At 47.8% G+C, this 13,904-nt stretch overlaps 1 protein-coding gene across 1 annotated transcript in view; it reads left to right on the plus strand.

The window, feature by feature from the left end:
• The window catches only part of PRRX1 (paired related homeobox 1), a 37,645-nt gene extending 24,057 nt beyond the window's left edge, over positions 1-13,588 (plus strand). The window contains exons 2-4 of the mRNA XM_027694707.1: positions 7,859-8,034; positions 8,602-8,783; positions 13,351-13,588. Of these exons, the coding sequence (XP_027550508.1) occupies positions 7,859-8,034; positions 8,602-8,783; positions 13,351-13,489 (497 nt within the window). The 3' untranslated portion in view covers positions 13,490-13,588. The remainder of the gene's footprint in view (positions 1-7,858; positions 8,035-8,601; positions 8,784-13,350) is intronic.
• The last annotated feature ends 316 nt before the right edge of the window (positions 13,589-13,904 follow it).

Below are 13,904 nucleotides of genomic sequence, written 5' to 3' on the forward strand. Positions count from 1 at the left end.
TCCGTGCCTGACTGCAGTGATGGTTTGTTACCATTGTCTTTGGGGCAGCTGGTGGTGTGTATCCAGGTGGATACTGGCCTTCCTGGTGCATCAGTCTGCTCCTGCATGGGAAGTTTTAATTCCAGGGTCAAGCTTAAGAGCAGTGGTGACTCTGCAGAAGAACACTGAGCTGATGTGCTGGTTTGGATATATACGTTAGATTTAAAGGGGGCAGCGTTGCACAGCTTAGCTTTTCTAGGCATTGTAGAAGGGAAGGGAAAGGGTGCTGGAAAGGAGAGCAGAAAGATGTTTTCTGGAATGAACTAGGGCAGGGAGAGGGCCAAGAGCACTGAGAGGCGGTTTTGGAAAAGAGAAGATACCAATGGAGCAGGGCGGAGGTTAGGAAGTTTGATCTGGGCTGCGTGAATGCCATTCCTGAGATGAAACATCAGGACCCATGGCACAGGAAGGGGAGCTGATGGGAAGAGGGCATGGGGGTTGGAAGTCTTGTCCCTGACCTTGCAAAGCCATGAGTTCACACATGTTCAGCCCTGCCAAACGCAGCGATCCAGGGTCTTAACCAGGAGTGAGGAAGGGGCTGTGAAGGCTGAGGGGCTCCAGCTCTCCAGGAAGGTGTGGTGGTCATACTGGCACCATTGCAGCGAGTGGTTTGGGGTGTGATACCTTGAGGTGTGGTGCTGGGGTTTGGTGGGGTTTGGCTGTGTGATTGCATTTCTGTCATGGGTCCAATGCTTTTGCGGCGTCGGGCTGATATAACGAGGGGCTCGGGGGGGAACACAGCCCCCTTGGATCCTGTCCCCTCCTGAGCCTGGTAAATCCATGCCGCTGGATCACCGCCACGGTCTGGTGGTTTGCTCTCTTTGTCAGTTACAAAGTGCAGTCTCACAGAACACGATTTGCCGCTGGCAGAGTTTTAAAATATGTGTTTGCTTTTGATTATGTATCTTTTTTTTTTTAAATTAATTTTCCGAGGATCAATGTGGTAATGCATATAAAAATTACAATATGTAAAACAAAGTATAAAAGCATACAAGGAATTCCAAACACATAACATACTGTGCCTTTGAGCTTATGAGATCCATACAGTGCTTATTGTATTATGGGAACACTCTGACCCCAAGACCCGGCGGAAAGGCTTGTTAGAAGAGCAGGACTAAGCCATGTGCCTTATGAGCTGTAGGATGCCCAGAAGGAAAACCCTAGTGAATATAAAAGTAGAGCTGTTACAGCAGAACTCAGACCGGTCTGTGGGATCTAGGGGGACTTTCAGTGGCTTTGTACCAATTTCTGGAGAAGGATGTATACTTATGCCCCCACAAATGTTGTTCTCCCAATAATTAACACTTAACATCATGTCTTTCCAGGGAGACTCTCTGGATTTCCACTGGATCATGATTACTTTTTTTTTATTCCCCTGAACATCATTTCTTCTGTCAGCTCCAGCAAGTGGTAACGTTGACGTGGTTAGGGAGGATGCACATCTCAACTACTCTAACTGCCCATGTGCTCTACAGGTTCCCACCAGATGAGAGGCAGAGCACCAGAGCTGAAACCACCCTGAAAAGGAGTTTGGGTTTACATTTCCCTTAGGATAGGGCTCTTGGCTGCTCACGCTGCCCTGCCTGTGTGTCAGGAGCAGGGCAGATGGGGGTTGCAGTGGGACCTGATCACTGCAGACCCACAGAAGTGCAGAGCAGAGCACAGGGAAAGGTCCCTGCAGTGTCCAGTAAGTCCAGGTGAAGGCTGTTTGCATGCTGGAGACTCTCCACCAGGAAGGTGACAGCCCCAGAACCTCATTCCTGGTGGGTGAGAGTCACCAGCTGGAGCTGTGCCTCGAATCCCACATGAAAATCTCCCTTTTGGTCACGGTGCAGGCAGGAGATCCCTCTGCTCGAGCTCTTGTCCTGGTGGAGGACAGAGAGGGTAACGCCGTGGGCGCTGGGGAAGCCGTGGTTGTGCAGGACCTCAGTGAGCTCCCCTGGTCTGGCAGGCAGAGCCAAGTGCAACAGGAGACCGTAGGCATGTTATCCATGCTATCCATGCAAAAGCTATTCACAGCTCTGTAATGATATGTAATTGTTTGTATGCGGTCAGCCAAAAATTACCCTGATAGGTTCCACATTGCAGACACTTTGGAGAGGAGCTGCCAGAGTCCCACGGGTAATGCTGAAAATACACACACTTTTCCATTTAATATTCAAACTCAGGTTTTGTATGAAAAATTCAGTATCCCCTTGCTGAAGCTTCATGCTCACACACAAAACAACTTATTATTTATGTGCAAAAATTGAACCTAATTATGAGATAATCACAAGCGAAGTCTTTTAAAAGAAATAAAGCATCTGTTTCTTTATTATCTTTTTCTGTGTTCCTGGTGATGTTAACAAGACTGGAACTTTGGATACTTGAATTTTCTGTATAATTGAAATAATTTGAGCATTGAGAAAAAACCAAACAGCAAAGGTTAGGAAAAAAGCTCAGCCGGTGTTGCGTAATGAGAGGCAAATGATAGTTCAGAAATCTCTGTAGTCTGACCTGTAATCACAAATATAACCTGCTGTTATCGGGGCTTGGTATTGCTGGTCACCGGGGCCAGCTTCAGAATGTGATTTAATAGGCATCTCCTACCTTAACACATTTAGTTTTCTTTTAAGTGTCATCTTCGTTTCGTATTTCCTGATTTATGATGGCTGCTGTAGGTACTTAGCAACTTGTCTGTGTAGCTTTTGTGTACCCTGAGGTTAAACCTTATTTTCATTTGAAAATACTTTTCACGCATGGTAATACGTATGAACTGGAGTTTGTTCTCTCCTGGGAGGCTTTAGAAAGATACCTCAGGCATGAAATCTTATCCCTGTATGTCCCCGTGTCCTTCTTCTGTCCCTGCTCACGTCTGGCAAAGACAACAGACCTGTCTCAGATTGGTTGGAGCAGGGCTTTGGCATCAGGTGGATTTTGTATGTTCCCATCCCTGCTTCCCACTCCCCTGCCTAGTGCCTTGTTTTAGCTTTGATTAAACCTTTTGGGTCTGGGGTTTTTTTTCTGATTTTTTTACAATGCAAGTTGACAAAGCTGCCCTGCACCCAAAGAGCTGCAGTGTTTTGGAGCATTACAGTGAATCGAAAGCAAAGCAGAGTCTGCAAAGGGCTGTAACTGTTTGGAGGTCTGATGTTGGGGAGAGAAGCCTGCCCGGAGCCTGGGGGGACCCGTGGAAATACTTCCACTCAAACTTCATAAAACTTAACTTTAAACCCAATAAAAACCTCTGTTCCTTTCCTTTCTGTTCTCCCATTTCCTTTCTTTCTCTACCGCTCTGAATAAAACTTCCTTGTTTTTTGGCTTGCAGTATTTTTTTTATTTTAAAAGAGGTTTTACTTGCTACCTTTTTTAGTTTATAGATTATTATTCTTTTTCGCTGTGAAATAATTTCTCTTGTTTTTTCTTAAATCTGTGCTCAAACTTTAGTGGTAACCTCTCATTTTGAAGGCTGTGATTAAAGTGTGATTCCTTATTTTCTTCCTGGAATCCTTTCTCAGTTTACAGTTTATATAACTGGTGTGACAAATCTTTCCTGCCTTACCGTATATGACACTGTGGTTAAATGTCTCCGTCCCTCACTTAATTAAATCCAATTGTTTACTTTCAGTTGGGATCCAATTAATGTACTGCAATAGCTGGTTCTGGGCTTAATGGAACCGGTCAAAACTTTTCAAAACTGCCCACACAATGTAAACCTCATCTGGAAATTAGTTTTTGTTCTGACCTGGAATGAAAGCAAGTATGCACAAGCATTCCTGCAAACTGGAAATCCAAAATATGTTGCGGTTGCAAGTATTGGTGCAAAAAGCACCAGTCCTGTAACTTGTACGTAGGCATTTAGTTCTCAACTCTGTTTTGTTTACAGTGCATTGTATTTTCAGTGTGGCATCCCAAGAGGAGCTGTCTGATGATGCCCCAGTGATAGTCACAGGCACTGGGACAGTAAGGAGCATGGATCGGAGTGTGGGCGAATGTGGATCTGCCTCGCTGCAGGAGGAGAAAAGAATAGGATATTTCCTACTGTATCTTTTAGGAGAACTTAAAAATGCTTCAGTGCACTTGTGTAGGACACCAGAATTTGCTTGTTATGGATGAATGTAGAGGTAGTGCAGGAAAAAATGCAGGAACAGGAAACAAAGTCCCCTAGCCCAGCATGAAAGGTTGGGATTTTGAAATGAAATTCCCAGATTTTCCAGCGTTGGGTTCCTGAGAGGAGAGCGTGCATTTCGATCTCTCTGGGGGACACATTTGTGAGCAGCTCAGCTTTTGAGAACACTGTTTGTAATAAAATTTTTGTGATTAAAAGAATGTTGATGAAAGACTTCTGACCTATCTAAAAACCTTTAGAGCTGTTTTCCTCTCCGTTTCTGCTGACTCCAGTCACTAGTGCTGTCAACAGTGTTTAGGAATACCATTATTCAGTGTTCAGTGTTGTTTCCTGATAAAGAAATAATGGCAGAAAAAAAAAATCCCCTGCTGACACATTGAAGGCAGCCGGTGTGTGCTGTGAGCAAGGTGACATTTGCAGGCATCTGGGGTTTAGGTGTCTGCAGTCCCTCATTAGCAGTTTGTAATCAGCATATGGCATGTCTGCATGGCAAGATGCAAGGAGTGATCAGCCCAGCCATGCTTTGGGCTAATAGTATTATGTTTTTTCCCCTGCTACCCAAGTCACTCCTGTAGACATTTGGATCTAGCTGTGTTGTGCTGTTGCAGAGCAGGTGCTGTGAAAGGAGAACCCAAGAATCCCAACCCCCCTGTCACAGGTTGTGCTTCACTCTCAGTCCCCTCCATCCATCTATGTCCTGGAAAAAGGGGGTGACTCACATCCCTGCTCCGTGCCAGCCGCTGCTGGAGGTGTGTTAGTGACCCGACCGTGCGTCACTGCAGCACGGACACTGCCTTTCCTTGGACAGCTTTCCGTTCCTTGGCCCTGCTATTTTTGGGCCCAGTAGTTACGAGGTGAGCTGTGAATCACCGGCGTCTCGCTTTACCCCGGGAGGAAACCAGGCAAATTGTGTTAACGTGCTTGGCAGGAGGAATTCTTGTTCTCCAGTGTTTTACAGACTTTGGCCCTTCTTCTTGCTCCCCAGAGTGATGTGCTCACCCTTCCTCATGTGTAGCTGTCACGCAGGATTGAGCAACGGCCAGACGGCCTCGGGCTCGGGTTCCCTCCAGCCGGGTGTAGTTTTCTGGGCAGAAACTGATGCTTCAGAGGCCTGGAGGGGATTCCCAAGGGGTCCCAAAGGCCTTAATTGATTTGTTCATACAGTTCTCATAGGCAGGGTTTAGATTAGAAAATAGTATTGAACGGATGACTCTGGAGGAGGCCAGACACACATGTTGACATTGGCCTCTACGGCAGCTGGTCTTGCAATGTTTGTGCCATTCTGAGGGACATTGGTGCCCTGAGGCTTGTTCTTCACTGTCTGGTGTGTTGAGAGGTGCACAGCAGCACAGCTATGTCAGAGCTCCCCAGCAGAACCAGGGGGAAATAGCTGACCCTTTTTGTGAAGGGTTTGATGGTGAGTCAAGAGAGGGACGTGTGGGACTTTCTTCCTTCTTGATAAGGGACGGACCTAGTGACAGCATTACCCCCTCAGCAGGTAGGAGTGTGTGCAGGGTGTTCTGCACAAGCAGTGGTTAAATTCCATCCCTCTGCTTCTCCGCTTTGCTTCCCACCACCTAACCAGGATAGGTTCACCTGTAGCCTTGTTTTAATTCCCTGGCATTCCTACACACGTTTTTCTTACACATTCCTACCTCTGCCAGTCCCTTCTCAGCTCAGATTTAGGATTCAACGTGCCTGTTAAAAACTGGTCTCCAAACGCTTCCTCTCAGATACAAGAGAACCAAGGGCGTATTTTGCACCCAGGAATCCCCAGGCTGGAAAGGAGTCTGCTGGGGATTGTCAGGCTGTTGGAGGAGGACTGGGGATGGAGGCACTGTAAACCTGCAGGAATTTGAAAAACCTGCTTTAATTTAAGAGGAATGTCCTTTTGTTCCCAAATGGATGGGCCTTGCTCCAGAGGCATTCAGGTGCAGTAACTGGTACCAGATGGGCTGTGAAAAGCAACACAAACAGGTGGTGAGGACAACAACCATAGACTTTAATTTCCTTGTCAGCTTCTCCCTGTACCTTACATACCCCCTGGAGAACAGGAGGATGAGGGGACCTGTCATGTCTGTATATGGCAAAAGGAATGACTGTCGAGAGGATGTTCTGCCACTGTGTATAGCAGGTCAAGCCCTTTGACTCTCAGTGCTGACTGTCATCTGGGCCAAGGTGCATAGTAATGAACTTAAAATATAATTAACTCACGTGTGCATTTTTATAGATACAGGGATCAATGTATTTTAATGTATACTGACAGGAATATTGCCTCAGATCCCCCCAGGTGTAACTGCTGCTCTGCCACGCAAGAGAGTGGGACCAGACTCACATTGTCCCACTGTGCTTGGGGGAATTGAAGGCTGGGGCTGCAGGAGCATGGGAAGCCTTGGTGTTTCTGGAGGAATTCCACACATACTGGAGCACTTGAAGAGGGATGAGCACAAGGCAATGACATGCCAGTCCTGCAGCCTGCACGGGACTGTTTTATGGCTGCAGCAGTGGCCTCCTGCCTTCCCAGGCTGGTGCCTTGCTCTCCACTTCCTTCAGTGTGGCATCCCACAGTAACTGAAGTGTTTTCTGGCCTGTGACTGCTGTGATGAGTGAGCATACTCTGGTACAGGACATGTTGCTCTGCAGCAGCACTGGAAAAAGGAGAGATGGTGCAGAGCAGATATTTGCTAAGAAAAGCCATTTCACAGTTATGTCAGCTCTGTTGTTGCTCCAGTGACTGTCAGCACAGACAGTAGTGATAAGTGTGACTCCAGATGTATTGATTTATTGCTGAGTAAATGCAAACCAGGTACAAAACAATACATGCTCTTATGGGACACACAGATTGTTGCTCAACACCTTGCTGGGCTGGGCAAGGCACAGAGGATGCTGGAGAGGGCACAACTGTTCCAAATTCAGCAGTATGCAATGTACTTATGCTCAATCTCTCTCTGGGTTTTTGCTTCCCAATTGCAATGCTATCCATGCCTATCTGACTGTATTTCTATGTCCTTGGCTTGCCAGCACACAAGTGAAACTGGCTTTTGTCCTTGTCTCACGTTCAGGCCCGTATCGGTCACGCTTCATTTCCACTGCCTGACACCTCTTTGTTCACAGCTCCCTGTTTCTGCCCAAAATGACGCCTCCTGGTCTGGATGTGGAGAGGATAAGAGAATTTAAACCAAACAGAGCTGCAGAGGACAGCATTACTTTGACTATGGTCAAACCTAGAGTAAAGCCATTTCCTTGTGCTTTTCTTACACAGAGACAGGCTCGCGTTCTGACAGTCAGTAAGAGCTGATGCAGGACTTGTGCTACCCCAGAGATCTGTATTATATCCCAGTCAGGGCAATCCTTGGAAATTTGAAGCCAAGAGAACAGGGCTTCATGGTTCTTTACAGTCACAAAAGGTTTCCAGGACTGTAGGTGCATTTTGGACTTCTTCTGTTTCTTTAATTTGAAGATAAGGAAGCTGAGGAATGGGGTAACTTGAAAGAGCTGGTACAAGTCTTAATGCAGTTGAGTTGGAAAATAAATGCTTGGGGTCAGTGGACTTTCCACCTCCTATTTAAATGGAAGCTAACACAGTGTGGTTAATGTGTGGTGTTGAAATTGTGCAAGCCCCTTTCCATCTTGAAACCATTGAGATTATCCACCCCGTGGCTGTGGGCTCTTGCCTTTTTAGCATTTCACATCTCCAATCATCTCTCCTAGATGATCAGCTGAACTCAGAAGAGAAGAAGAAGAGAAAGCAGAGAAGGAACAGGACTACCTTCAACAGCAGCCAGCTCCAGGCATTAGAGAGAGTCTTTGAGAGGACACACTACCCCGATGCCTTTGTACGGGAAGACCTTGCACGCAGAGTCAACCTCACTGAAGCCAGAGTTCAGGTAATGGCCTTGTATCCAGGCACACCTCACCTGGGAGACCATCATCATCATTATTCCAGTAAGGCAGCAAAAATCCTTGAGGCCTGTGGGGCACACAAGGGTCACCAAGCTCTGGGTCCTGCTGTATTGCAGCCCCAAGTGTGACATGCCTTGAGGAGGACTGGGAAGCCTGCTGTGCTGCCACAAGTGCCACCTGCCCAGTCACACGTGTTCACGTGGCTCTCTCAGGGCCAAGAGGGTGAATGCTCAGGCTGCTCATGTTATCTTGAGGTGTTCAGCCCTTAGCTTGCAAGCCTGTACCTTTGGAAGGTCAGAGCAGACCGTGGAACATGGTGTGTTGTACAGCACTCCCAGGCCTTGCTGCCATCAGCACAAGACAGACCTGGTCCCACAGGGACCTCACTGAGGGCTTTATAAGGATTGTGTTGTCACTAGAGTTCCCAGGGACAGGCATGCCAAAGCAGCCAGCTTTTACAGAGTCCCGAGGGCTCGGGTGGTGTGGGGAAGGAGTGTGTCACAGCAGAGCTGGTTGTGATGGCCGGTGGGTCTGTGTGCTTCCCGCCCCAGGTGTGGTTCCAGAACCGGAGAGCCAAGTTCCGCCGGAACGAGAGGGCGATGCTGGCCAGCAAGAATGCCTCTCTGCTCAAATCCTACTCAGGGGACGTGACCGCCGTGGAGCAGCCCATAGTACCTCGCCCAGCTCCGAGACCCACCGACTATCTCTCCTGGGGCACCGCCTCGCCTTACAGGTGAGTGAACAACCCCTCTGGGCTGGCCAGTTTTTGGCATAGTATAGAGCAGCCTGAGAGTGGCCCCCAGACAGCTCTCACGGGCTGTTTATATTCACATGGAACAACTGGAGGGTACAGCAGTTTGACCACCCCACTGGTTCCCGTCCCACCCCATCTCACTGCCAGGTTTGCAAGGTGGGCTCAGCTCAGCATCATTGTGGCTTTCTGGCAGCTTCTTTTTTGGTGGTCCCTTTCTCTGCACTTCAGGAAGTTTCAAAAGAGGATCAGGTAGAGATACATAGAAACAGGAGGGGTTGCACTTGCTTCATGCCTGCATCCAGTTTAAAGCAATGAAGAAACCTTTCTGGGCACAGATCCAGAGGAGGTGAGGGCAGAGCACTTGGGGAGGCTCAGCCACACACAGTGGCCAGAAGAGGGAGTTCTGTGGCTGTCCCATGGCAGTCACTGGTTGGGATGCAAGGAAGGGCTGGAAACACTCCTTGCGTGTTGCTCCCATTCCTTCCCTCAGTATGAGCAATTTCTTTCTAGTTGCCTGAGCACAAGTGTGTGTGTGAACGTTGTGCTGTGCTGTGGTTTGCCCGCAGCAAGGACCAGGTGACAGACTGGTGTTCAGTGCCCACCTCCTGTGGTCAGTGCTGCTTAAGGGGTGACAGAAAAGAAACGTAGATGTGGCAACCCCAGTCTCAAAGGATCTGGGATGTCCATGCACATCACAGGCCTCCCTGTCCTCTTTCGTGCCATTCACAGCCCAGCAGGAACTGGGTGTGGATGTAAGATCCACAGGATGTGTTGGTTTGTGGGGAGCCAGCTGGCTCATAGGCAGTTAAAAATGAGGTTGGTGGGTGTTTTTTAGCACAGTGCCTTCATTGTTGGTAAGGACCTTGAAGCATTTGGCTGGGTTTCTTCCTGTTCCTCTGGCCTGGTCACAGCCACCCTCCTGGCTTCCAGGAGCCACACCATGCACAGGACCTCTCTTGCTTGGTCATCTTGACCCCCTTTTTGCTCCCAAACATTGTTTGCACAGTAAGGCCTGATAGTTTGTTTGCTTCAGTGCCACGGGGTCCTCCCCATCCCCCCTGTAACTCCAGAAGGACAAGTCAGGCACTGAAAATGATGCATTTGACAGCCACCAGTTTGGTCTTGGAGATAGCCCTTATCCTTTGGATTTTATCCAAGGACTGCTGTCTGGCAAAATCCCCGTTTTGTGGTTAAGGCTTTCTATGAAGTACTACGTAGTGTAGCACCCTAGGGAAGCATCTAGATGGTGAGATCAGAGAAGAGAAGCAAGTTCTTTCCCCACCCTGCTGAGACTGTGCTGGTCACAGTACCACATCCCTGCTGAATACTCGTGACTTATTTCTACCTCTCACATTTTTAGAAGTAGATCAACCCTCCGAAGATGTTTACATAGGGGGCTTCATAAGGGCTTCTAGGAGAAGACTCTAAAAAGGTAACTTGCAGAGGTACACTGAGAAGGGCTGTATGGGGCCACTCTGGGCAATGAGAAGCCCAAGGTGCCTGGGATGTGAGAATAAGGCAGAAGGGAAAGTCTTAGGGTTGGGTTTTTTCCCTCTGAGGTCCAGACCTGGCTATGGCTCTCCACAGTGCAGAGACACATCCTCACTGTTCTGATACCTTCCCCTTGCCTTAAGCCAGTATGTTTCAGCAGAGACATGTGCAGCTTACAGTTGTCACCACCAGCTGACATGTCCAACTGGGATGGACTGTCACCCTCCCACCGCCCAGCATTGGCAGAGGAGCAGAGCAGATTTCTGCAGTGTGAAGTGGTCAGGACTCTCAGACACTCCATGCTCCTCAGGCTTTCTGTTCCTACTCATCATCTCTTAGCAATAGCGTTCATCTTAAAGGGCCAAGTTGTCACAGCCTCATTAGAGCTTTGAACTGAGTAAGGTTATTAAAATTCTGGACACTTGGTGAAATAATATTGAAACACTCCAGCCATGTGGAGTGTTTGCATGGCCCTCTGCCCCCTCCCCAGCCCCTGATTTACAGCTACTCCAGGAGAGGGCTGAGAGCAGGGCCCGGAGCTGCGCCGCCGGTGCTGGTTTTACTCTTAGATCTGGGGAAAGTTTTCAATCAGCGTGTTTATTCTCCAAATACACTCAGCCACAGGTCAACCAAAGCTATTTGCAGATCTGTGTCACATAGACAGCCAAGTAGATACTATTATTTTTTTGAAGTTGAAATGTTTTGCTTAGACATTTTTTAGCATAGGTTCCTAAGAAAACAAGACTTGCAGTCACGCTGTCAGCCCGCACTTCCCACTCCAACAACCTTTGACTCCACGGGCCATTGAAAACCATATTTGAAGGGAGGATTTTAGGACTCAGAAACATGATGTTCCTCTGTGTTTCATGAAAGCAGACAGCTGAGAGGAGGAAGGAGAGTCTGACTCTGCCCGAATGGGGCAGAGGAAGGGGCCAACGGGGTGAATTCAGACCTTATTAGACCCTGAAGAGTCTCTGGAGCAACCCTCAAACTATTCTGATGTTTGGAGACAGCCTTCTTGTGCACTGCTCCTGGTAGAATAATGTGCTAAAAGAGGGTGTTTCTGAAGATTTTTGGTTTAGCAGAGGTTTCACCTGCACCAGTAATTTCCCTCACACCTCTGGGGACTTGGGAGCCAGAGACTCCTGGGAGTTTCAGCCCAGACTTGGGCAGCAGCCTGGTTTTGAATGGGGACAGTTTTACACTCAAGACTGAAAATTCCTATTTTATCTAATCTGGAATATCCTTGAGGCTCGTCTTCCAGCACAAAAACATGGGAGAGATGCACACTATGATAACAGGTAGGAATGAGAGCTTAAGTAGCCACCAGCTTTAGGCCTTGTGAGGCTTTGCACACTTCTGCAGGCAGCACTCGGCTTCTGACATGGTGCTGCCTTACAGGTGAGGAGAGTGACCAGCCCAGGCATGGAGAGGGAGCTGAGGGGGTGCAGCCAGCTGGGGAGAACTCCAGGCACACCGATCCATCGCATCCTGGATCCTGCTGAAATGCAGCTGTTGCAGCCCCAGTTGGGCAGAGTCTCTTTTATTGTCCATCCTCCATGTTCTTCCAGTAGCTGTCAGAGACTCTCAGAGTCCTGAATGTTTGCTCTCCTGGGGAGAGTATTCAGTGCTTTTCTCTGGGTGGGTGTGCAAGCAGCTTTATATCCTAAGGATCTCAGCTGCCCTTTCCATGTGTGTAAGCTGTGGTGCTTCCACCGGTCCTGATGCAAAGATGACAGTCCTTCACTGAAGAAGTTGTTTTCCTTGATTTTAAAGTGCGAAATGGGAGTCATATGGCCTGGGATGGGATCTACTAGTATTCCCTGGTTTGGATCTCCTGGAGGCTGAGGATTCAGGCAGCACTGGATGGCATTTAAACTCCTGACAGGTCAGCTCTGCTCTACAAGGTCAGAGATACGACCAGTACTTTAGGATGAGCAGGCATTCCTCCGGCCTGGATCTGTGCAGCAAATGCCCCTGTCCCTCAAGGGAGATTTGCTGTTGCAAAGACTCCTCCAGTCACAGAGCTCAGTGCTGGAAGAAATAAAAAAAAGAAAAGAAAGAAAAAAAGGGAAAAGCCAAGCCATCTTCTTTCTTGGGCTGTGGATGGAGGGGAGTATTTTCCAGAGCCTCAGTCATGAGCCACCTGGGCAGGCAGATGGAAAAGGTCAGCACCAGACCTGAGCTTACCTCCAGCAGAGCATTTGTGGTTTCCTCCTGAACGCACTGTCTTTGTTATATGGGCACCTCTAGTTTGTGTGGTGATGGTCAACTGGTTTTGATCTGTGGATACATGTACAGGAAATGCAGCAGGTCAGACAGTGGGCTGGTTTGGAGGAGGAGGGGGGTTGCTTTTTGCAGAAATCCCTGGGACGTGTGGGTTAAACAAGTTTTCAAGTGGTCTGGAAAACAGATTCACAGATTTTTTGGTAGGATAAGAAAGGAGTCAGAGATTTTAGTTTAGCCTCTGCTGTTAGAAGTGATGGTTTTCATGAATAAAGTCATCATTTGAAGGGAGAAAAAGTGTTTCATGGTTGGGTTTTTTCCCCTTAACCTTTAGGGCATGCTCTTTATGATCAGCTGAAGTTTTGAGGGGAAAAAAAAATGTGGAAATTTTCATTCCAAAAGGCTGAAACCAGAAAACATCACAATTGTTGAAATGGGTTTTTCCCAGAGCGTTTCTTTAATGTAACATGTGTTTCAGAAGTGACGTGATTTCATAACCAATAAAACCAAAAATTGCTCTCATCAAAAAGACACTGCTTCCAGTGGGAATACTTTTAAGGACAATGGTCTAACTGGCAGGCTGACCTCATTGTAAACCTTTTTTTCTGGGGGGGGTGAGAAAATAGGAAGTGGAAATTTTCCTGTTGACTTCAAGCGGCTTTGGGGCTGTCTGTCCCTGGGTGAGTGAACTGCAGCGGAAAGATTTACAGGGGTGTTGAATAAAGAGGAGTGGTAATTCCCTGCTGGCATCAGAAATTCATCCCGCAGGTGTGGAAATCCCAGGGTTTGAGGCCACGTCTGATGTGGTGTTTCTCTTTCCGTCCCACAGTGCCATGGCCACCTACTCCGCTACGTGTACCAACGCCAGCCCGGCGCAGGGCATGAACATGGCCAACAGTATTGCCAACCTGAGACTGAAGGCAAAGGAATATAGTTTACAGAGGAATCAGGTGCCCACAGTCAATTAACGACTGGAGGCAGCTGCCTTGCAGAAGGAGAAAATGCAACAGCACCCGTCCTGCTTCGCAACTTGCCTGTGCTGAACTAAAAAAAAAAAAAAAGAAAAAGAAAAAAAAACATAAAAAGAAAAGAAAAAAGAAAGAAAAAAAAAAGAAGAAAAACAGCCAACCCTCGCCCAGAACTGAACATGGGGAGCAAACTGAACCGCTCGTGAGTGACAAGGTTCCTCCTTCCTTTTGGGATAATGCCACCATTTTTTTTCTTGTTATTGTTGGGTTTATTGCTTCTGCTCAATATACTACGAGCTTCTTCAGTAAAGGACAGTCTCACCCTTGTTGGTTTCCATTTTTGTTATGGGACTGCAAAAAGAAACCTCTGCCAGTCTCAGCCCAGGGACGAGTCCCACCACCACCATGCTGAGAT

The sequence above is a fragment of the Neopelma chrysocephalum genome, unplaced genomic scaffold (genome assembly GCF_003984885.1).
Source record: "Neopelma chrysocephalum unplaced genomic scaffold, ASM398488v2 Primary Assembly neopelma1_98, whole genome shotgun sequence".
In the NCBI taxonomy this organism is placed as follows: Eukaryota; Metazoa; Chordata; class Aves; order Passeriformes; family Pipridae; genus Neopelma; species Neopelma chrysocephalum.